Source organism: Glycine soja, chromosome 7 (genome assembly GCF_004193775.1).
Source record: "Glycine soja cultivar W05 chromosome 7, ASM419377v2, whole genome shotgun sequence".
NCBI classification, from domain to species: domain Eukaryota; kingdom Viridiplantae; phylum Streptophyta; class Magnoliopsida; order Fabales; family Fabaceae; genus Glycine; species Glycine soja.
In genome coordinates, this window is record NC_041008.1 from 16,437,924 (window position 1) to 16,463,814 (window position 25,891).

The window sequence follows — 25,891 nt, forward strand, 5'->3', positions numbered from 1 at the left end:
ACAACAAAGAAAATATCTATTTGCATATAGTTTACTCCCCCTTGGTTTTACATTGATTGCTTATATGAGACAATTGAAGATTTCATATTTTTCATATATAAAAAGTTGTCTCATAAAATAATAGATAATTTTTCTTACTATTTTATCTTTTATCTTTCTCTCCCCCTTTGTCAACATCAAAAACAAATCATGAATATAGAGGAGAAAGATGTTACCACTTGTTGCAATGTATGAGAATCAAGTGATACCAAAAGACATTAAAACAATCATTCAATATTAATCAAGCAAAAACAAGTACAATAACACATCAATCAAACACAATCAAATACAATCAATCATCAAATATTTCAAATCAAATTAATTAAATTAACAATCAACTAACTATACACAATAATTTCGATTATTAAAAAAAATTCAAAATTCAAAATTTCAAAATTCAAATTTTAAAATTTTAAATTTTAAATTTCAAATTCCAACTTCCAAATTCAACTTTTAGTAACTTCCCATTCCAACTTCCAACCTCCATTTTCAACTTTCAACTTCCAATAACTTTCATTTCCAACTTCCAACTTCCAGTAACTTTAATTTCAAATTTCAAATTTTAATTTTCAAATTTAAATTTTCAATTTTCAATTTTCAATTTTCAATTTCAAATTTCAATTTCAAAATTTCCTTTTCTAAATTTGAAATAGTTTTCTTAAAACATGAAACTAATTTGAAAAGTTTAATAGATTCTTTAAAAACAATCAAAAACTCAATCAGGAACAAACATCAAAGACAATCTAAACTCAAGTAGAAAACAAGCATCAAAAGTAATCAATCAAAGACAAGTGACATGTTGGAATCATTTGATATTACTTGTTGGGGTTGTTGATCAAGTGGCCTTTGTTTGTTGTCTCCATACATCGCATATTCACTTTTCTTGGGGAGAAATGTGGCCTTCGTTTGTTGTCTCCATAAATCACATATTCATTTATCTTGGAGAGAAATATGAATAAACTTTGATGCATGCCATGTGTTTGGAGAAATTGTTATCAATGTATCGACTTTGCTCTTCTCCATTTTCATAGTCTTTCATCATGATACCCAAACTTATGATTTTCTTCTATGAATCACTTGAATAATTTATGAAATTATCTTCCCAAGTGATATATCCTTTCTTTTCTTTCTTCTTTTTGAAATTCATCTTGTCGGATTTTTCCATTCTTCTTTTAAACACAGGACAATTGAATCTCATGTGCCCAAGTTGATCGCACTCAGCATTTTGGGCTTCTTCTTTCTTCTTTCATCATCATCTTCTTTCTTCTCTAGTTTTTTTTTTATGTAGTTGCATTTCTCTCTACCATTGTAGGAATAAATGAATCAAATTCAATGGCTTCCCATATCTTTAGATCTATGGCTTCTATAATGATCTGCATTTGGGTTTTCCAATAATGATAACCCTCACCATTGAACATAAGAGCCTATTGATAAAATTTTCCTCAAAAAATGGAAATTTGGATGAGGCCATATCTATTCTTGAAGTTTTTAAACTTTATACAAGAATCCCGCTCTGATACCACTTGTTGGACCTTGTGGCCTCAATAATCTTAAGAGGGATAGGCTTAGAATGCAGAAGAAGCAACAACAATCAATTTAACAATGTTCTATAAACATGCAAGGCAAAATTGATTGCAAAAAATTAAATAAGATAAGGGAAGAGAGAATGCAAATACAGTTTTATACTGGTTCGGCGACAACCCGTGCCTACGTCCAGTACTCAAGCAACCCACTTGAGATTTCCACTATCTTGTAAATTCCTTTTACAAGTTCTAAACACACAAGGACAATCCTTCCTTTGTGTTTAGAATTCCTTTACAACAAGAGACTCACAATCCCTTAACCAATCTCATTGAATAAGAAGAATGGAAGAAGAATTTTCTCTTCAAGAGAAGAATATTACAATAAAGATCATGTAGGAATCCTTATAGATTTTGCAAGTGTTTGGCCAAGGATTTCTTTTGAGAGAGCATTTGACAATGAAGTTCTTTTGGAATCTCTCTCATCGTCTTTTGAAAGGATAAGACATTTTTGCCAAGCAAAACTCTTTGCATAAAATTCGTGCCCAAGTCACCTATTTATAGGCCTTTGATGGCCATTCACAAATCTAATGAAAAGATATGACTGTTGGCGATATTCCTTGAAAATCCTCTTTGGTAATCGATTACAGAATTAGTGTAATCGATTACACAATTGTTTTTCTTGAACAGTTGTGACCCTTCATTTAAAATTTGAATTCCCAACGTTCAGAGTCTCTGGTAATCAATTACATATGATGTGTAATCGATTACACACTTTCAAACCATTGGTAATCGATTACATGTATTGGTAATCGATTACATGTGCCTTGAGTGACTTGAAACCTTTCATTGTGAGGCAAGGCTTGATCTTGAAGAAATCTTGAATCAATGCTTTGTTTGTTGAACCAATCTTGTATTAATCTTGAAGCAAAATGAGCCTTGTTTGATTCTTCTTTTGACATCATCAAAATCATGTATACATACATTCACAGGGTGGGTTATGGTGGGTTAACTTGGTTGTTATCATCAGAGTTCCAAATGCTAGAAAGGAATTCATCCATGTTCATGGATCCTAAGCTCTTTCCATTCTTGCTATAGAACTCATCAAGGGTGAGTGAGAGTATTGAGTTTTGTTTGCTTAGTTGAGAAACAAATCTACATCAAATCAAGTGCATCAAATCAATAACTTGATTCTAATTTTAACGGAGAGATTTTAATTGAACATCGATAACTTGAGTTTCGTTTGCTTATGTTTTGTATCGTATGAATTTATGTTAGATTGAGTGTGGATTGTGGATTTTGTTAGTTTATTGAATTATTATTAAAGTTTATTATTTTTATTTATTTTAGGGTTGAAATATTTACTTATGATTTTATATAAAGGAATATTAATATTTTTTTATTTAAGAAAACTCTTACGAGTTTACAATTCAATTCTACGAGTCGAATTTATGGAACCTCCATGATTCTACGTAGAATTACGAGTCTGATAACCTTGATGACGTTGAAAGATTATTTAATTTCAATCATTGCTATCCTTTTGACTAGAAATGAAATAATCTTGAATACATAACCTTCTATTGTAAGCATAATGTAGATCTTATGTGGTGGGGACCACATTACAGATGAAAGGTTTATTTGGTAGACCTCAACATCCAACTAGAAGAAAACCTAACTTGAGAGTTTTAAGAATAGGTTAAGACTGGCTGCTTCGACTTTGAGCTAGATAGAGTTATGCCTGCATATCTATATAGAGAAGAAAGACAAGAAGAAGATGGACTCTTGGGAAGATGCATGGAAGTTTGTTGTGATCAAAAGAAGCTTCCTTTTTCCTAAGATGTTAGGTGAAGAAGTCAGTTGTCTACTAAAACTGTTGGAAGACGTTCAAGCTTGGTTTGCAAAAAAAGCATGAATATGCTCCCCAAAATCTTCATAAGGGAAAAGAAGAAGAAGGAATACAAGCTTCCTAAGCTTATAATCTTAACATGTAAAAAATGGACTGAAATAGGTAGAGTTTGAGAGGATCTGCAATCAAACGTTGTTTTCTCATTTGGATGGAGAAAAGCTCAAGTAGAACTTTGCTACTTTGGAGAATTTCTTATGGTTAACTCTTCAGCAAAATAGCATCTACAATATAACCCTAAAAGGATGTTTCCTCTAGGTTCACGTCGGTCTTCCTTCCTCCATTAGTCATCGAGCCTTGCTTGCAAAATACATTATTATCTATCCCGCAAACCTTGGTTTTAATTATGATGTGTTACTACCTTTTTCTCTGTTTTCATTTTGCTGCTTCTCTTTTTATTTATCAATGGCCGACATTTCTTGAAAGTTAATACATAGTTAAAGTGCAAAGTCAAGTGGTGGGTAATAGTAAAGAACACCTACCCTATAATACTATATTCAAGGTTTATACAGCTCAATCAACGAATTATTTGGTTGTAAATACATTATTTTGGTGACACTTATAATTAAAAAGGAGTATCCTTGCTTAGTCACTAGGAATTTTTAATCTCCTCTAAAAGATTTGCTACAACTCATTGGTGGGCTGCTTTTATCCAACAAGAATTTCTTTATACGCAATAATTGGGATTTAAATTCTTGACCACATACTTAAGACTTACATACAACATCATTCAGATCAATCACTTATTAATAATTCACTTATTACATAATTTTAATGGTTGAACATTAATTATTAATTACATGTTTGATACTTCAATTGTTGTCCTCTGTGTGTTTGGACATTGGATCAACCTACATTATATTATAGGCTTTTAGACCTTAGTTGGACCAAGACCTAGTCCACAAAACATATGCTATAACTTGAAATTTCTACATTCACCACTAATACCTCTAATATTAAGAAGAATGACATAATTAAATTAAACAAAGAGAACAAAAACGAAAAAGAGTCGAAGTGGGTATGACTATCTCCACCGGATTAATGTGAATTTTTTCCATCAAAATCGGATGAGAGTCAAATGGATACCCATGGGTTCATATATTATTGTCATGCCTACAAATAGAGCTGTCAAAACGGGCCAGTCTGGCCCATGTGGGCTGACCCGCAATGGGTTGAGCTAAAAGTGGGCTAGCCCAGCTCGGTCCACTTTTGATTGGGCTAACAAAATGCCAGCCTGGCCCGGCCCACCACGGGTTGGTGGGTTATGCGGGCTGGCCCACTTTTCTGCCTTTTTTTGTAAAAAAAAAAATATTCCAAACAACTTAAAATAAAATCCAATATAAAAACCAAACTAAATCAAATCCAAACATTCAATATTAAAGTGATTGAAGTCTTCAAAATAAGCATTCAACATTAAGATAATTGAAATTTAAATGTCATAAAAATAAACTTCTAAACTATTGAAATTAAACATTAGAGTCATGGAATGCGAAATCCAGAACAACTTCCTCTTCTTTCTCAACATCACCATTAATTTCATCTACAAAGACAAAAAAAATAAATAAACAATATCATTAATAAGTCAAATAAATAAAACAACAAAGCAATAACAAACTAAAAATTATGGAAAAAGAAATGTAAATTACCAATATCTTCAAAACCATTTATCCAATTTTGGGTTAAAATTAGTGCTTGAACATTGGAAGGAAGAAGACTAGCGTGATACTTGTTTAGCACACGAGCACCAATGCTAGATGCCGATTCACTAGCAACAGTTATTATAGGAATGCTTAACACCTCACATGCCAATCTACAAAGATTTGGATAATGTTCTTGGCGGTCCTTCCAATAACTCAAAATATCCAACTTAGGAAAAAACTTTGACTCAAGCGGTGTCTTAGCCAAATAGAGATCTAATTCAAACTTGCCATTGACATTAACATTTTGGCTCACATAATTGATATATTTCTATGACAATATAAGAGAAAAATTAAATTAAATAAATTGAATCATAAAACAATTAAATAATTAAACAAAAGAAAAGACTAACATTATATGGATCATCCATCTCTTGATTTTCTTCTACATTGAAATCTTCTTCAACAGTAGGTTGTTGAGAACTTGATGTAGTAGATGAACTTGACTTTACACTCACATATTCATCAAAGAGCTTGTACATATTCTCTTTTATGTTATTAATCTTTTCATCACAAGTAGAAGCATCAAGCTTTGAATAGTAAAACCGAAGTGCTTCAAGCTTCATCCGTGGGTCAAGAATCATAGCAATTGAAATAATGACATTATAGTCACTCCAATACTTGCCAAACTTTTCCATCACCAACACTGCCATATTTTGCAATACTGGATCATCACACTTAAGTGTTTCTCGCAACAACCATTCAATTTTCCATACTTGCATGAAGTATTCATTGGAAGTTGGATAAGATGTACCTAAAAAAAATTCAAATAAGATAATTAAACTATAAATATAAATCTGAAACTATTTATTATAATTATGAAGTTTGAAAAAATATACCTGAAATCAAATTAGTAATCTTATAAAATGGCTTCAAAAATTCACACAATTTTTCAGCTCTTTTCCATTCCTCATTAGATGGACAACATTTGTATTTTCTATCACGAATAGTGAAACTTGCAAAAGCACGACGATACCTAAGAGCACTCTCAAGCATGATATAAGTAGAATTCCACCAAGTAGGCACATCCAACCTCAAGCCCACTTTAGTATCAATACCTCTCACTTGAGCAATACATTCGGTAAATACTATTTTTCTTGACTCTGATGCTCTCACATATTTAATGTTGTCTCTAATTTTTTGTAAAGCAACTTCATCCACTTTTAATCCATCTTGAACTATAAGATTCAACACATGGGCACAACACCTCACATGCAAAAATTCACCATGACACAACAAGCTATTTTGCAATCTTAATTGCTCACCCAAAAGTTCTTGCATATGATCATTAGCACTAGCATTGTCTAAAGTAATGGAAAATATTTTCCTATCAATTTCCCATTCAGTCAAGACAGGAGGCTCCAATTTACAAAAAGCAAAAATCTTACTATTCAATTTCCAATTATTATCAACAAAATGTGTTGTTAAACAGATATACCCCTCTTGAGTACAAGCAGTCCAACAATCAGATGTTAAACAAATTCTATTATGACATTTATGAATTGCATATTTTAATTTTTCTTTCTTCTCACCGTGAAGTTTCAGCAAACTAGACACCAATGTGTTCCTACTCACATATGCTTAACATCAGAATTTATATATGAAAGTAATTCCCTAACTCATTTATATTCAACAAAGTTAAATGGCAAACCATGTCGAACAATACACATTGTTAGAAGCTCAAGAACACGCTTTTGGTCAACTTCCCTAGATCTTAACTTTCCAGCATGATCAATTATCATTCCACCCACATCATGAAATTTAGCTTTCTTTTTACACAAGAGCTTAACATGACGCAATAAATGTGAAGTGCCTACTTTACTCCCACCAATTACATATTGTTGCCCACATGTATTACATTCTACCTTTTCTTTACCATCTACCACACCAATTTTAGTAAAATATTTCCAAGCTATAGAAGTGCAAACCTTAACTTTTTTACTCTCTTTTTCATCATTGTCACTTCTGTTCTCCTTTGCATTTGGTTTAGGTTCAACCCTGGCTTCTTCCTCATCTTCCATAAACTCAATATCGTCAACAGAGTCAACTCGATTTACAGTTTCAGAAGCCATTTCCATCAATCTAATGCACCTGTAGTTAACAAAGAAAAGGAAAGAAATTAAACTCAGATTCAACTCGGTTCACGGTTAGAAGCCATTCAACTCAGATTCAATACATCAAGAATAATTAACATTTAAAAAAGAAAAGGAAAGAAATTAAAAGCATGAAAATAGGAGAGAAATTACTATTTTGGAGGTCGACCACAACGACGCACAAACGACTGAAACGAGAGGTGAAAGAGGAAGGTCGATGCCGTGGTGACGGGCAATCGAGCGTTCGGAGGTCACCGTCACCGTTGGTGGCTCGTGTGGTGGAGGTGCCACCAGATCAATTTTCGCAATTCGCACTATTAGGGATCTAGGTTTCGTAACTTGTTGGCTTGTTACCGTTTAGGTTTTCTACTTTTCTCTCTTCTTCTTTTTTTCTTTTTTGTTTGTGCGTAAGCGTAATGTCAAATGTATTGGTGTTGCTTTAGGTTGCAAAAAAAAAATTAAGAAAGGTGCAGGCTTTACTTAGTTGCGTTGCGGACCATTAACAAATTAACAATTGCTAATTCAATTGGGCTTTGCTATTATTTGGGCTTGCTCTATTACTGAATGTGAATTGCCGATTGGGTTGTTAGCTACAAAATAAAAATTTAATTTCTTAACCATTATAAATTTATAATAATAATAAAATAAAATAATATATTATTTAAATTTTGTGCATTAGCGAACTAATCCACCAACCCACGGGTTGAGCCCACTTAACCCACGGACTAAATGGGCCGGGCTGAAAAGTTACTGGTACTGGTTTTTTTTTTAAATTAAGCCCGGCCCACCTTACGGACTGGTCCATGAGCCGGAACCCATTTTGATGACTCTACCTAGAAAGATCCAATTAAAAAAACATATTGCATAAACTCAAATTGCAAACAAACATCCATGATCATAAACTTGTTTACTATCCCCTTTTAGATGATAACACATCTCTCTATATAATACTTCAACCTGAATTTGGGGAGTACTTTGCACCTACATCTCGAATGATTGATCACTTTCAGTCATGAGTTTATTCTAGAGCACATGAATAAAGTTAATTATCCTAAACTCGATCCTTTAAAACATGTAAAGCGACGCCACATTAGAAAGGGTTAAACGTAAAGCGACTACAGAAGAGAAGGAAGGAGGGTTAAATGTTTTATGTTCATGCAAATCCGAGCCACCACTATAATAATGAATCCCTATCATCATCATAACATCATTATTATAATATAAATGGACACATGCACGGACCGTACCATCATGCACTTACATGATCAACAAGTTCACCCCTTCACTCTTCACTTCCTCAACGTTCCACACCCATTCTTCAAGAAAATTAAACCCTCAAACCCAAACATTTCACTGTTTCATAATTCATACTCATCACCACCCGCCAAAATGACCATCGGCACCCTCCGTCGATTCTTTCTTCCATGTTTCTTCCCTTCCAAGCCTCAACCCACCGTTCCTTTCTCCGATCACCACCACCCACCCACAAAGAACCGGCCTTCCTCGCCGGCTTCTTCGACGTCGTCTTCCACCGCTGCTTCGGCGGCTCCGCCGCGTCCCTCGAAGTCGATGGTGATCGGAACCATCTTCGGTAACCGCCGCGGCCACGTGTGGTTCTGCATCCAGCACGACCGTCTTTCTTCAAAGCCTTCCCTTCTTCTTGAGCTGCCGCTCTCCACCGACCACCTTGTCCGCGAAATGCGGAACGGCATCGTCCGCATCGCCCTCGAATGCTCCGCCGCCGCCAACGCCTGCCCCCTCCGCTCCGTCCCCCTCTGGACCGCCTTCTGTAACGGCAAGAAGACCGGCTTCGCCGCCCGCCGCCGCGCCGGAGACCGCGTCCGCAACATCCTCCGCACCATGCAGTGCGTCTCCGTCGGCGCCGGCGTCATCCCCTCCGGCTTCGCCTCCTCCGCCGCCGCAGCCTCCGAGGAACTCATGTACATGCGCGCCAACTTCGAACACGTGGTGGGCAACGCCGATTCCGAATCGTTTCATCTCATCAACCCCGACGAGTGCCCCGGCCAGGAACTCAGTGTGTTCCTTCTCCGATCCAGACTTGGTGCCACTCGCTGAGTTCACACCGATTCAAAGTTCATCTTTTTATATTTATTTTCCGGTACAGAAAAAGAAAGAAGTCCTTCCATGAAATATAATATTTTCTTTTTTCAGGGGCAAAACAGAAAATTGTTGGTTTTCTTGATTTTTGGGGTAAACCCAGATATTTCGCGGCCCCGAGAGTCGAGACGAAATATGTACTTAAGGATGAAGGTTACTTGTCATTATATCACATTTTGAATGTATTTCGATTTTCATTTTTTCTTTTTACTTCTGAGATCCGTGTCTTGTAAAAAAAAATGATTTTTCTTTAAAAGGGTGACTGTGTTGTAATTGTTGCCCATGTGAGTTCTGTGTAAAGTTGATGGGTTTTTCTAGGACTAATCTCATCTCCAAGACTGTATACTTTTTTTTTTTCTCGCATTTGTCTATAATAATAATGTAACAGGATTAAACAGGGGATGGCCTAGGAATCTTTGCTATTTCATTTATGCTTTGGAATTTTTGAATTGATTTCCATTACTATATAAATCTGTGGTCTTGGAGCTTTTCCGATAGATTCATTACTTGTTTGGTATGGTATCTCACTCAAAATGTAACATTTTTAATTTCCCTACTTTGATTTTCAGAATTTGGAATATTTGAGGTTACTGGTCATTATAAAACCGTGTAAATTACTTATATGTCAATCTTTTTGAGGACAAGTTGAATATCTTTTCCCTTTTGTTTATCTTATGGTATAACTTGGTTTGTTGAGTCATCCCAAATTTCTATTACTTTACTATACTAGTAGTGTGTATAATGTAATGATAGAATACCGGCTAAGCTTTTACAATTAGGTGTGCTAGATGGGGGTCGAACCATTCTTTTTCGGTGTACCCTTGATTTGGAGATGGTGGCACACTAGTGTTGGTGTCCACAAATCACTTTTTGAGTATAAACTTCCTTTTAACATTTTAAAGATCTCAATGCTATTCTATTTTTATGCAACAGGGGACCAGTCCTTTTTAGGAATTTTTCTTTTTTTTTTGGGGGGGGGGGGGGGACTTTGGCAATCATTGACGCAGTTCCAGCACAACAATGATGCTTCGTTCAGCTAAGTTCATTGACAGTTCCAGCTAGGTGTGAGTTAGTATCAGGTTATATAAGAACTTATATATATATACATTTGAAGCATGCCAAAATTGGGGTTACTTCAATGCTCAGTGCTAGTGTTTTAAAATGCAAACCGCATCACGTGATGTAGTCTATGATTGAGGACCACATATTGGCCCACATTAGTTCAAAATGCAAATACAACTGCAAAGTAATCGCCACTGCAATTATTTGGTGTGTGTGAACATGTTATGTTACTCAATGTTAAAATTCAACCAGTTCAAATGTTAATACTTAATAGAAATAGGCCAGCTAAGAGGTTTATGATAACTTGTGATTGAAACAGTGAGCACAAAATTATTAGTGGAAATGGTTGCCAGTCAAAAGGGGATATTTTCATTACAATTTACAACTGTTTGGATTGCAACATCACCAAATGAGTACAAACCTCATTTTCTATGATGAAAGAAAAGTGAAAGGACTTTTTTTTAGGCCAATAGAAAAAAAGAAAAGAAAAGAACAAACCAAATGGGAAGATTTTATCAATCTCAAAATCTCGACCACTGAAGATTTTGTTGTCACAAGCATTGTACTTCTTATGGTTTGTACTTAACAGGCTATATAAGAGGCAGTCAGTGGGTTACCATAACCCTTTGTTGTGTTTGTGCTATCATTAGAGAGTGAAGTGTTCTTCCCTCAGTTGCTTAAGATGTTGGAAGGAAAAGCTGTGGTGAGAGAGACAGACATGCCAGAGGGAATGCAGAGCTATGTTATGGAATTAGCACACCAAGCTCTCGATGCACATGAAGTTTCTGATTGTCAGTCCATTGCTCATTTCATCAAACAGGTCAATCTTAAAATATCTCACCCATTTAACTTTATTTTTTTCTGGTTGTGTGCATAATCATGTGTGTATAATGAGTAGTATGTTCTTATAAAATGTTATCATAAGGAAACCTAAAGAATTCTTATTTTATGAAATATGCTTTAACTTGCACGTATGTGTACTCACGAATATTAATGTTAGAGAAATTTTATTCATGTTTTCTGCAAATTTTTCTACAATGAGAAAACAGACAGGAAGAGAAGAGAAATAAATATTGAATGAATCCATTTTTTGTTTCTATGAAAATAGTGAGGATGCAAATGTAATGTGATTAAGGGGGTCTAATTAAACATAGTATAAGTTATTATTGTAAATTTTCTAATATATGAGTTTAATTCTTACGAATAAAATAAAATAAAATTAAAGAAACATGATAAAAATTGGAAGTCACAAAATTAAATTAAAGAAACATGATAAAAATTGGAAGTCACAGAATCAGTTATTCAATCCAATCCAATTTGTGACTTATAGAATGTTAAGTCACAAAATCTAAATTATATTCAATTTGTGTCTCTAAACTAAAAAGTTCATGTTCATTCAATCAGTCTTTTATTTTTTACTATCTTAATCAATTTTTTTCCTTCAAAGCCCAAATTGAGACATAATCATATTTGGAGGAAACGACGAATGTTTTAACTTGAAATCAAAATATTGGAATCAAAATATTAAACACGAACACTACATTTTATTGGATGAGTTTGAGAATGTCAGATTAATTTGACTTATTTTGTCACCTCTAATAAAAATATTATATTTTTACAATTTGTTTGAAAACAAAAATAAAAAGAAAAAAATATCCATGAAATTCACAAGAAGGACTTCTTAGTAAATTGACATAAAATTAGGGGTAAATAATCTCTCTTTCTCCCCCCCCCCCTTGTTTTAGCTTCTTAAAATTAAATCAATTTATATTAAGAAAAAAATATTGAGTGAAAAATTTATTTATTTTGGATTAAACTAATTTTTAATTAATATAAAATTTATTCTTAATATAATTTATTTTATTAAATTTTTAGTTTTTTTAATCATCTAAATAAATGGATAGAAAATTTTCTAATTCTTTCATTTTTATTTATTGAAACAATAAATATTTTTTTACTTCATTTTTTTATTTCCATTCTTAATTATTTTTTTCTCTCCTCTCTCAATTTCACTTTTAATGTAAAGTGATACAGAAAAATGAGTCATAAAAAATATGATAAAGACATATTATAAAATTATATAGGTACGATTCTTGCTTCTACCAATTTTCTCGCAAAAGTTTGATATTGGGATGACCTTATAAAATATCATAGGATAATGACATTTAGACATCATTTTTCTTAACAAATATCTATTCGACATCCTATTATCTCTATCTCTCTCTAGGTTATGATGGTGATGGACATTTGGGTCTCCACCAAACATTATCCAATGTCATAAGACACCTCTTTGTATACGTTCCTTTGTTGGTTTTTCATATAAATTATATCTGTACGAGAGAATCCTGCTAAAGAAATGTTTAGACATTAAATATGGGTGCCTACGTTCACAAAAATTAGAACCATGACCAAACCTCTGCGTTGGTGCTATACACTTTGCTTAAAAAAAAGAAGAAAAAAAGAAGAAAGAAAGAACACTTGTTAGATTTGGTTCTCGTCCGCAGTGAATTAGTATATATGTTTTCCACTAATGGTGGCCATGAGACTGGGGTGCGAGTGCGAGACAAAGAAAAAGAAAAAACGAATGTTACCCATTTCTACAAAATAAGTAAAGGCAAAAGTTCCAAAAAAAAAGTATGTTCAGAACAATTTCAAAATAATTAATTTCCCTAAAATAACATGTCTGCATCAATTATGAAGACTAAATATGACTTAAATAAAGAAGGTATATAGAATATATGGCATCATCCCCTTAAGACTTCCTATAAGCAAGAATCCTCATGATTTGGTTTAGATCCTTTGTCGCACTTAGACAAAAAGTTAATTGACAGGTAAAACAAATTAAATTTCAAAATCCTACTATTGTTTTTAAAATGATAAGTAAATACTAGCAACAAAAGTTTTGATTCTATTTTTTCTTTCTTTTACATATTCTCTTCTATTAAGTAAATTTCACATAAATTATTCTTATATCCTATTTAACATTCTCTTAAAAATATTGCAAAGCAATCTCACAATATATAACTGCTACTATTTAGCATTCGAAGAATTTCAATCTGTGAAACTTTTAGAAGGAAAAAAAAATTAAAATCACAGGAGGACACACATACTAGAATCAACAAAAACATAGAATCACCGACTAGTACATAAAGCCTTATGATATTCCATTATTTTCCATTTTTAGTTAGACAGCTATAATGAAGTGTTCTAGCTATAGGATATATATGGGACCTTCAAATTAAAACGTAATATAGTATAGGCTCCACTTTTTTTTTTTCTTTTTCTTTTTATCATTCAGAAATATTATAATTAAATAGGCTCCACTTTATTCCTTGATATAGTTACACCATAACAACAACAGCCAAAGGTTGTCTCGTTGGGTAATTAACTATACATGAATGAAATATGTCATGCTCTATCAAAATACATATTTTCATTCACAAAAAATAATAATCAAAATACAAAGTTTCAAAGAAACCACAGATAAAGGTCTTTTCTCTTATGGGTTTGCTGTAAAGTTTCCTTTAGTCTTCCTCATTTTATCGAACTATTTCACTTCATCCACTTTTCTCATTGGAACGTCTCGTTTTTTTTTTTTATCATTTATTATTAAAATAATGACTCACCAAGTGTTCAATTCCATATTTTTAAAAAAAATTAAGACTTAAATATGTTTTTAATCTCTCAAATCATATTTTTTAATCCTTTAAATTTAAAATTACTTTTTTAGTCCATAAAATTTATAAATGATATTTTTAGTCCTTTTGTAAAGTGAGTCAAATAAGAAATAAAAGATTTACGGTTTTTGTAGTTTTTTACCATCAAAATTAGATTTTTTTTATTTTATATTTTAAAATACGATTTTATGGAGTTTTAAACTACTAGAGTAAGTCAATAAAAAAATTAAAACAATTTTAAATGCGATTAATAAGTTTTTAATTTTTTATTTACTTGATTATAATCATTTTAACCAACCTTTAAAAGCACACTTTAAAATATATTGAAAGACTAAAAAAAGTAACTTTAAATTTTGTGGATTAAAAAAAGACTCAAATTTAAAAGATTAAAAACATATTTAAACCAAAAATTAATAAAAGATTGCATCAATTTTTTTTAATAACAGTCACTTGATTGTATCAGTAAATACAGTAACAGTAAATCACTTGAGAATATATGTACATTTTTTTAACAAGACTAAAAATTTACTGTACATTCTTGAACTGTAAGTTGTCCAGCTAGTTACAACTTCAGCTAGTTTATGAGCCAAGAGTATTTACTACACTTGGAATAGATTGGCACGGTAAAGATTTTACATTATCATCATGCATGTATAATAGGATAGTTGATTTTTATAATTATTATTTGAAAATTAAGTTGATTGAGAATGTAAAATCTTTAGCACTTTGAATGTCTGGAAAATTCTAACTGAGTTAATACATGTAAATATGTAATCAAAAACTAATTAGAATGAAACCCTAGTGGTTTGCAACATATTAGGTGTATTTAATTTTTCATGTAGAAAACTATCTCAGTTAATTAAGTTGATGGACAGAAACTTGATGAAGCATATGGACCTGCTTGGAATTCCGTGGTTGGAAAAGACTTTGGATCTTGCATCACACATTTATGTGGAAGTTTCATATTCTTTCGTGTGGAGATGATGGAATTTCTGATCTTCAAAGATGGGAAGAATTTCACAGAAAGCAGGGAAGAAGCTATTGGAGTGCTGCAGAAGGCTAGAAATTGTGATTAGTAAATTCCAAAATTTTTAGTTGTTATAGAACAACCTAAACTCTTTAATATTCCTAATTAATCTAAGCTAAACATGTTCAAATTACCTTTTTAAAAAAGTTATAAAAATAGCTTACGACATAAAAAGCAAAAATGGTGCTTCCCAATTATCTCTGGTTATCACATATGAAGAATAAAATATTGTCGACGTACTTCTGTTTCTAGTTACTTGTAAGCAGTTTGATGACACTAACGAACAAAGTACATATTTGGTCACTTTACTACTCATATTTTGATAAAACTAAACACACATGATTCAGTGGCAGATCTTGATCGGCAAATTATTCTGAGGGGAGCAAATAATTAAATAAATAAATTTAAAATGATTTACAAAGTTATATATAATTTTTTTCTTATATACACTTGTTCAATGGAGAAATTTTTTTGGAGGGACCATGACTACTCTCGCTCTCACGAAAGATCAGTCACTACACACATAATTTTAACCATTTTAAAAAAATATATTTGGTTATTATGCAAACACCTTGAGAAAGATAGGAAGAGAAAAAAAATTATTGATTTTTATTAATAATATGATGTGTTAAAAAGAGAAATAAAAAGAAAGAAGAAATATCAATGAAGTGTTAGCATTATTGGAATTTCTAAATATCAATACTCTAACCATTTATGGATGGTTGCATTGTCAAATTTAACTCTTTCACATACTCATCCCTTAATGTGTCATCCTTTATATGTAAATAGAAAATGTATATTGTACGTGAGAGTCTTTTTTATACAAGAGTAAGAAAAATGAATATTTACTATTAGATCTTACATAAATGGTTAATATTAAAATGTGAATTTTTGAATTAAAGTTACATAATTTTTTTAAATAGTATATTACATTAAGTCTTAATTATCTATATATAATTTAAAGTTTTTTACACTATACTATTTATTAGCTCTCTCTCTCTATACATTTTTTTATTTATAATGAGAGATAAGATAATCAAATCTTAAACATTGGATTTCACATAAGTGGTTAGCATTAGAAATTATTTAAAGGATATCTTAAAAGAAGAATCACTGATAAATTTCTAATCTTGATCTTTTATATATATATATATATATATATATATATATATATATATATATATATATATATATATATATATATATAATTTTATGGTTAAAATTCACCCGTATCACTCTTATAAATATAGAGCATCTTTTACCTGTTAAGCATGTAGTGGTTCATTATTCATAGGAACACAGTAGAAACTCTGGTTTCATCGGGTAAACGAGCTATCCGATAAATTAAGGAACTCCAATAGCTGTATAATCAAATAGAATAAACACTAGAGAATAAACTAAACTCTTGAAGTAAAGGAGGATATTGATTTTGTTGAACTGATGTTCTAATGCTCTTAATTGATATTGGTCATTACATAAGGAAGTGGTAATCTACATCCCAAGGATTACCCCCGATATATAAACATATTGTTTCTAAACCTCAGGATGCAGATTACCTGATCCTAAACCAATACTGACTCTTCCAAGAAGGTTTGAACCAATGACAGTACATAGAAGAATGTTGGGTGGATTGAGTTGAGAGGCCTGTTTTGTTTCAGAAATTTATAGTTGTTCTTAAAGTTATGAAACTATTCTTTCTAAATTTAATATTGATTACAAAAAATATTAATTGCAGCAGCCTCTAACTAAGAATCATTTTTTGATCAGTAAAAGAATCATTTACATATTTTTTTTTAATCAAAATATAGATCTTTTCCTTGAGCATAACTGTTGGATTCTGAGATGAATATTATATATATTTTTCAATTGCTGCCTTTAAATGTTATCTGGTGTATTATTAGAGGCTAGTTGAAGTTTCTTTTTTAAATTATTCATAGTAATTTTTATTTTATTATCTTTTTTATTTTTAAAAAACATTGTTGAAAAGATTGGAAATATTAATATATCTAATTTATGTATTTAATGAAAATTAACTTTGCTGATAGAATTTCATTGAATATATATAACACCTAATTAGTGATGAAAGTATTCCAGCACTCTGCACACCCAAACTCTGCTCAAAAACCTGTTGTCTAGTGCATGAGTTATATTATGTTTTTTTTTTATTCTGAAATTATTTTATGCTTATTTCAAACGAATAAAGACATGTAGCCTTGTAGCCAGTAGGTTCCATCCCAGCCAGAAAAGAATAAAAGAAAGAAAAGAGATTTTTATTACACAATTATACTTTTTCACTTTTTTATACATCAAAGTATCTCTCTCACAATTATATACATAACTATCCCTCTTTAGTGTAGTCACTGTGAATTCGGGAATGAGGTACCCGAATTCACACTTGTTTTTCCAAATTACTTTTTGCATCCCCTTCAGAATTCGTTAATACCAAAACTAATTCTGAACGTGTTTTTTTTTTTTTATTTTGCTTTTTTATTTTGAATTCTTTCTTTGTATATTTTGTTTAATTTTTTTAATAATACAAATAAAATAATAATTAGTAATATTTTAAATATTATATTTTAATAATATAAATAAATAAAATAATTGTTAAATATTAACATATAATATAACTAATTGAAATAATAATTATTGATAATTAGTAATATTTTTTTAAAAATAGTGTATCCCAACAAATAAATAATATTATGAGTAGAGACAAACACTAATAAAATTAACAATGCATTATGGGTCGTTGGTTGTCGTCGATGTTATCTTAATTATACCTTATTTGTTACAAAAGATGAAGCTGTGCAGGATTCCTAACAGATGAATAGTAACCTCATTCATATTAATGCATTATGAGTCATTGATTGTTGTCTGTATTATTTTTGCCACTACTTTCTGTCACAAAAAAAAAATGAAACTATGCAGGATTTGTGACGGGTAAATAGTAACATCGTTAACGTCAATGCGTTTTGGGTTGTTGATTGTTATCTGTGTTATCTCAACTACTACGTTTCTGCCACAAAAGATGAAACTCTAGAGGATTTATAACAGGTTAATAGTAACATCGTGAAACATGAAAACAAATATTAGTGTTGAGATGAGATTATTTTATGTTTTTGGGCACTTTTTTATGCATTTTTACTTGAAAGTTGTATTATTGACTTCATTGACATGAAAATTATAGGAATGAATCATTATTTGAACAAAAATAACTAATATATATAATCATATAGGTGCAAAAAGTTATCCTCATGGAATGAAATTTTGAAGTAAAGGTGATTTTTTCTTATTTTTGAGCATTTTTTTATGCATTTATAGATTGATTGGAGTCTTGAAAGTTGAATTATCAACTTCATTAACATGAAAATTATGGGAATGAATTATTATTTGAACCAAAATAATGGATACACATAACCACACAAGGGTCAAAAGTTTCCCCCATGGAATGAAATTTTGAAGCAAAGGCAATTTTTCTTGTTTTGGATACTTTATTATGTATTTTTAGGTTGATTGGAGTTCTTAGAGTTTTATCATCGGCTTCATCAATATGAAAGCTATGGGAAAAAATCTTTATTTGGACTAAAATAACTAATACACATTACCATATATAAGTGTCAAAAGTTGCCTGAAGCAAAGGTGATTTTTTCCCCTAAAAATGATTCAAATAGGTGTTGAGAAACTTTGCCAATAAATTTTGAATAGCAACAAATTAACATATTAACATAAGTAAATTACATAAACAAAAAATACTAACAATGATTTTTCAATCCCCTAGTTGCTAAAAACAAAAGCAAAATAAACAATTAATCGCCAAAGTAGGATCCAGTAGCACAACATTTAGGCTTCCTCATGCAACATAGATTTTGGCAAGATTGTTCTTGTTCTTGTTCTTGTTCTTGTCCATTGTCAACAAGTTCATTATGTGGTTGATCAAAATCCTGAGTGATATATAAACTAAATGATGGTGGAGTAAAACTCACATGTCTCTCATTCAATGACAAACTATCACCCTTGTTTCGGGGATACAATGTTTACATATATACAACAACTGACTCTAGGGTTCCTAGATTTGCACCAAACAAATTGTTGTAAAATTTTGTAGCTTTGGATGTAAACAATTGTGGATCATTTTCAAATGTTGCATATGATTGTTATTCGGACGGAGACAATGCAAAAAATTGAAAAGGTGGCTCCATGTCATAATTGGGCATGGTGTCAGTAACAGATGTATTTTGTTGTGGAGGTGCATTACACATTCGTGCACACTGTTGATGATGATGATGTGCTTCAAGGTCTTCGTTCAACATGTCATCTGGATCATTGTTGTTGGGTTGTGGATTTATGTTCCTTGGTTGTACCAAATTAATACGGTACCATTGAAGGTATTCAGGGGTGTGATTTACAAGTCCCTGCATAGGTTGCCCTACAAGACTTTTTCTTGTATTTCATTCTAGAACCTTATTCACTTAGCAAGTTTTTTTCCCGTTCTCGTCAATGTTTCCACATGTCCACCTTGTGTAATTTACTTAAGTTTTTCAGTGGTTTCAATACATCCTGGCATAAATCGAATTGGAGCTTCACTTGGCCTGTTTGTTGCCAGACAACCACTACATAGTAAACAAATGCAGTGCATGCAATCCATGTGTGAATCATTAAATGCTTGCGGTGACATTGTTTGGACATAAGGAAGATATGACATCCCAAGAAACTGTAATATTAAATAATATTATTACAATGTATGAAACATCATTAAGTTCTGTAATATTAATTTATACATAATTGTCATAAATTATACCTAACCATGGCTCATGTAATTATTTCTTTCTTTGAAATCAATAACATCAGCGTGAGAAGTTCAAGCAAAATGTAACTCATGCTCGCTCCACTTAAGTACTAGTGGATACATTGGTTGTCTATTGCATTATGGTGCAACGAATGAAATACGATATCATCCTCAAAACTATAACAATGATGTACACCCACCTATGAATCTAGCATCAACTTTTGTTGTCAGACACATTTATCTATAGAGTGCAGCTAAACAAGCGGAGCCCCAACTATATCTACCTGCATGCCTAAGATTTTTTAATAGAGTTAAATACATTAGGTGAACTTTGTTATTTGTTTTATCAAGCATGAATATCCTTTCACCCAATCAATCCAAGAATGTATGATCTGTGATGGGTTTCTAATTGTTGTTATGGTAAAGGTGACATTGTCACGCAACTATTTTAGTTTGATCACCAACCCTACTATCGCATTGCCTTAGTGGAAAAACACCTAGATAAGAATGACACATGTCTTCCTAGCCTAAATAAGTTGGTCCAATCACTTGTTTTCCATCGACACGTAGTCCTAGTTGAAGTGCCACGTCTTTTAACATTATTGTGCATTCTCCCACTAGAAGGTGGAAAATGTGTCTTAGGTATTCATCTTTCTGCGAGCTCGGTTACAAAATGCTAATCAATCTTGAAGTGCCTAAGCTTTGCTACTTGAGCAAAGCTAGCTTTGTTAGGGTACACCATGATTGAGCCCAAATTTTCTTATTACTTCAACAATGTAATGAAAGAAAATAAGCAAGCGATTGAATGACTAGAGAAGATCCCAAAAGAAAAATGGACTACTGGTTGGGACAGTGGGCGACAATGGAGTCACATGACAACCAATCTTGTTGAGGCCATGAATTCAATGTTGAAAGAAACAATGAGTCTCCCAATCTTTGTGTTGGTCAATAGTACTTATGAAAGATGCAACAAATACTTTGTCAAGAGGGGCAGGGAAGCCATAACAATGATGGCACCAGATAAAGAATTGGTAGACAATGTTGACAACATCATTGAGCCCGAAGAAAAAAAAGGCTAACTCCATGCGTGTAATTGAGTTCAATAGGCAAAGTAATATTTTCATAGTGGAAGAATCGCTAAATCCAAGACAACGACATCTTCTAGAAAAAAATTGATGTACACATGCCATATTCAGATACAATTGTAGCATGTATGTATGTTCATATTGATTACAAATAATTAATCAATGATGTTTTCAAGCTCAATTATGTGTCCAATGTTTCCAATGGATCATTTGACCAAATGAAACATGCATCATATTGGCCAAAATATGAAGGACCAATTATGCGTCATGATCGAGAAATGCAGAGGAAAAAAAGGGTCGCCCAAGATCAACCCGTATACACATTGGAATGGACCAAAGAGAAAGGGAGCAACTAAAGCGTTATTCATTGTGCAGAACTGTTGGTCCTTCCAAAAACAAATGTCCAAATAATCGGAGAAACACAAGTCAAAGTCGTCAACGTACCCATTAAATTGTTGTTGAAATGTTTAATAACTTATGTTGTTCTTGTTTGTGTCTACAAATTATCACAAATGCTAATTATTTATTTTGTCAGTGTTTATATCTACTCATAATATTATTTACCTATCTATTGTCAATTTTTTTTAAATATAAGTAATTATTCATAATTATTCTTACAATTAGTTAATTAGTTACATTATATATTAAAAATTATATTATTAAATAGAATAATTAAATATATTACTAATTAATTAAAAAAATTAGAAAATAAAAATAATCAAAAAAAAAAACTTGTTTAGAATTTGAGTTTGGAAATATCAAATTCTAAACGGAAGTCTGCAAAAAGTAAAAAACAAGGTGTGAATTAGGGACTCAAAGGTATTTGTCTCTACTCATGATATTATTTGAATGTTGTAATAAAATAATTTTTAAAAAATATTACTAATTATTAATTCAATTAGTTACATTATAGGTTAATATTTAACAATTATTATATTTATATATATTATTAAATATAATATTTAGTAATATTACTAATTACTATTATTTTATTAATACTATTAAAAAATTTAAACAAAATATATAAAGAAAGAGTTAAAAAAAGAAAAATAAAAAAATAATGCGTTTAGAATTTGGGTTTGGTATTACCGAATTCTGAAGGGATGCAAAAAGTCATTTGGAAAAACAAGTGTGAATTCGAATCCCCCATTCTCGAATTCACAGTGACTACAGTTAAAAACGAATAATTGTGTATATAATTGTGAAAGAGGGATACTCTGGTGTATAAAAATAATGAAAAGGTGCAATTGTGTAAAAAAATCAATGAAAGATACCTTGGTTTGGCATCAACTAAAATATAATTCGTGTGGTCAGTGAAAGGTGCAATTAACAAAAGGTACATGTAATTCGTGTGGTCAGTACTGGGAACATTTGATAAAAAAGATACGATAGATTAGATTCTAAATTTGCTTTTTAATCTGATTTCATGAGATGAAAAGTTAAGCTGTCTGTTTTCCATTTTATCATTCTGATTTACTTAAATGCACCAAATACACTGATTTTAACTGTATGGAATCTGAATTCCATCAACTAGCTCGATAATATTTATCTTAATTTGATAACTTTTAACGTAAGGGTTTTTGAAGTTATTATGCGCATATTGTTTATGTTATTTTTTTACAAAAATGTCATTCGTTCCTTGGGTACATATTACTATATTATTTCTTATGTGAAATGGACTGAGGTCCAATATTTCAAGGCATTTATATCCTAAACTTTCATTATTACATCAAACACTTCCCGTTACATTTTGAAATACAAATTTGCATTCTACAATAAGTTTTTTTTGAAATGTAATGAAAGGTGCATGATGTAATAATAGGTTATACAATACAATAGCCATGTTTCAATCAAGCTAGCCCAATAGATGGAGGCCAATCCAAAATTGCTAAGTTGAAGCGTTGACAAAGTTGACACTGTCAGGACATGCTAGGTGCACCCAGCAATTAGGTGAATGGGCAAAATTGCCCTTGTATTAAAAAAATAATTCCTTCTTTCAGAAGAAGGTTCTTCCGGTAAAATAATTTATTCTATCAGAAGAACCTTCTTCTGAAGAAGTTACCGGAAGAAGTTCTTCCGGTAACTTTTCCGGAAGAAGGTTCTTTCGGATGAAAAATTTGTTCTACCGAAAGAACCTTCTTCCGGAGAAGCTACCGGAAGAAGGTTCTTTCGGTAGAACAAATTGTTCATCCGGAAGAACCTTTTTCCGGAAAATTTTCGAAAGAAGGTTCTTCCGGTAGAACAAATTGTTCATCCGGAAGAACCTTCTTCCGAAAGAAGGTTCTTCCGGAAAGCTTCCGAAAAAAGGTTCTTCCGGTAGAACACAAATTCTTCTTCCGGAAGATTTTCGAAAGAACCTTCTTCCGAAAGAAGAAATTATTTTTTTTAACGCAAATGCAATTTTGCCCATTCACCTAATTGCTGGGTGCACCAGCAATGTTGCTGGGTGCACCTAGCATGTCCCGACACTGTCTAACTTAAGACAAGATTATTACAATGTACTTAGATATATGAAAACCACTTTTTTATAGCTGTGATATAGAAAAACAACTTCGGCTTGGAGTAAATTTATAGTGTTTTATTTTAGAATAGGATAACATTACTTTTCGGAGGCCCTGGGCCATATGTCACTCGATAAAGCCCATCCCGAGCATCCCATAAATATAGCCTATGTTAATGTTAACAATGGCATTTAGCGACTGAAGGTATTAATATTAATAGCTAATGACAATTGATTTAGAGAAATAACTGGTGAGTAACCCGTCCGTGCGCACGAGTTGCTCCGTTAGGCTCTGCTATATATATATTTTTTTATTTTAGTAGTGAAATCGTGATTAGATTAAGAAGTAAACTTTTTTTTTAATATTAGAAAAATTACAATTTGAGATAAATTAATAATAGAAATTAATAATACAAAATAGACCTTAGTTGGGGTGTATTAAAGTTTTAATAGATATAGGAATGACAATAAGTTGAACGTAAATATATAATTTAAATATAGTTATTATTATATTTTATTATTTATAACGTTGTAATATATAATTAAAAGTGCAGTAGGAGTTGCATAACTTAATCATGAAAATACCAATTAAGACATTGGTGATATGCATGTGATGATAAACTTTAGCTCAATAGACTCAACCAATAGTAAAATAAATTAGTTAAAGTTATCAATCAGATATTAAGGATAATATAAAATAGTATTATTGATGTACAATATTTGTATTTATATTTTTTAAACCTCGGTGGTAGTAAAAGAACACTATTTTAGCCTACTGAAATGGTGGTTAGTTCGTAATAATATGTTTTTACATATTTTTTGTCTAATTTTAAATTTAAAACTAATTATAAATGTAATTAAATTGAATGTCATAAAATTATAATCTTAGGTCATCTATATTATAATAAATTGTTATTCTAAACTCCAGTGGACAATATATATTTTTAGAATAAATAAAATATGAATAAATAAAAGTACAATAAATAAACGCATAAGAATGGATTGCATTCAAATTAACTAAGGATCAACCCTCAATTCCAAAAACTTAGCAATGTATAAAAGAAACAAATCAATCTTGTGGAGTACTCCAATTTTGACAAATTCCCGTCCTAATTGAGTGTGACAAATCAACCTCAACTTTTTCACACTGTTTTCCCTAGTCGGGGATTAAAAAACCCCAACACCAGTTAAAGTGTGTCTATTAAAATCCGTCTCAATGATAATAAAATAATAATAATAATTCATAGCAGTAACAATAAAGGAGGAATCACTTAATGAAAATCAGGCTTTTCTGGGTATGTGCAACCCGACCTTTGGATGATAACATTGAGTGCTTAACTCTCACACATTCTTCAATGGGCTTTTGCTTAACCAATTGTGAAAGAAATCCTCCCACAAAAGCATCTCCTCCAAAAACAAAAGAATATAAGTACATAACATTATCAATTTTTTAAGTTTCAACAAACATTTAGAATATACAAAATCAAAATCTAGCTTGGCACTATCATCAAGATGCAATATCTATGTATTGGTTGCATGACTATGATTTACTATTCAAAGCATTTTATGAGCACACCAATTGCCCATAAACTTAATTGCACACATAACTTTAACATTTAAATACTAAAAGCAATAAGTTTGTACTTGCTCCATTTGTATCAACTAATTTGTTTTTAGGTAATAGTATCACAGGGTATGATTTCATTTTCCCATCCTCTGCAACACAAACAAGATTTGCACCTTGGGTGATAATGGTAATCCTTTTATGTTTTTCAGATGCTTTTGACAACTAAGAAATCTTAAAAGTTATTTCCTCAACATTATCCATCTGCTCAATAGAACAATAGGAAAAAAAGTCAAAATACATAACAAATTAAAACTTAAACAAAACTCTAAGTCTTCAGACCTGCTAATTAATGATTACCTCCCAACCTTGAGCTTTAGAAAATGTTCTTACTTCAGTCTCATTTCCAAAAACGTAGTCCATATATTTGAATCCTAAAATGAACATTATTAAGATCAATATGTAAAATTTTCTTTCTTTGAATTTAACAGAGAAGGATCCTTGCGGCAGAACATTGTCCAGTGCACCCTTGAAGAACTCATAGATAAAAGGAGCAGAAAGGTTCATCATGAAGATCTACATACAAGAATAGAATACTTAATCTGCAAAATGCTACAGATTGATCATGTTTCTTTAAAATATACAACAATATAGGATGGAAAAATACACACCAAGTTTGCTTCTTATACCATATTGTAAATCCTTTCAACCACTCAATCACTTGATTATTTCCAAATAACTCCCCAAAAGACAACTAAAACTATCTTCTAGCATTAAAGAATAATGAAGTCACCTATTGAGAGACCTCCAATAAAAAAAT

General features: G+C 31.5%; 3 protein-coding genes and 1 pseudogene across 3 annotated transcripts; 2 read left to right on the forward strand and 2 right to left on the reverse strand.

Moving 5' to 3' along the window:
- Positions 1 to 2,557: 2,557 nt before the first annotated feature.
- On the reverse strand, positions 2,558 to 7,231 carry LOC114420423 (zinc finger BED domain-containing protein DAYSLEEPER-like). Its single transcript, XM_028386322.1, has 5 exons — positions 6,811 to 7,231; positions 5,999 to 6,337; positions 5,513 to 5,913; positions 5,189 to 5,430; positions 2,558 to 2,714 (listed from the first exon to the last, which is right to left on the reverse strand). Exons 1-5 carry the CDS (start codon positions 7,229 to 7,231, stop codon positions 2,558 to 2,560), a joined length of 1,560 nt encoding a protein of 519 aa, XP_028242123.1.
- Positions 7,232 to 8,412: 1,181 nt separating this feature from the next.
- LOC114419016 (protein MIZU-KUSSEI 1-like) lies at positions 8,413 to 9,690 on the forward strand. Its single transcript, XM_028384589.1, has one exon. It carries the CDS (start codon positions 8,477 to 8,479, stop codon positions 9,326 to 9,328), a length of 852 nt encoding a protein of 283 aa, XP_028240390.1. The 5' UTR covers positions 8,413 to 8,476; the 3' UTR covers positions 9,329 to 9,690.
- A 1,345-nt stretch (positions 9,691 to 11,035) lies between these two features.
- Positions 11,036 to 15,387, forward strand: LOC114418975 (dynein light chain 1, cytoplasmic-like). The gene is made up of 2 exons (XM_028384547.1): positions 11,036 to 11,252; positions 14,985 to 15,387. The coding sequence occupies exons 1-2, from the start codon at positions 11,115 to 11,117 to the stop codon at positions 15,183 to 15,185; spliced, it is 339 nt and encodes a 112-aa protein (XP_028240348.1). The 5' UTR covers positions 11,036 to 11,114; the 3' UTR covers positions 15,186 to 15,387.
- A 9,391-nt stretch (positions 15,388 to 24,778) lies between these two features.
- LOC114417857 lies at positions 24,779 to 25,605 on the reverse strand (annotated as a pseudogene).
- Positions 25,606 to 25,891: the final 286 nt, after the last annotated feature.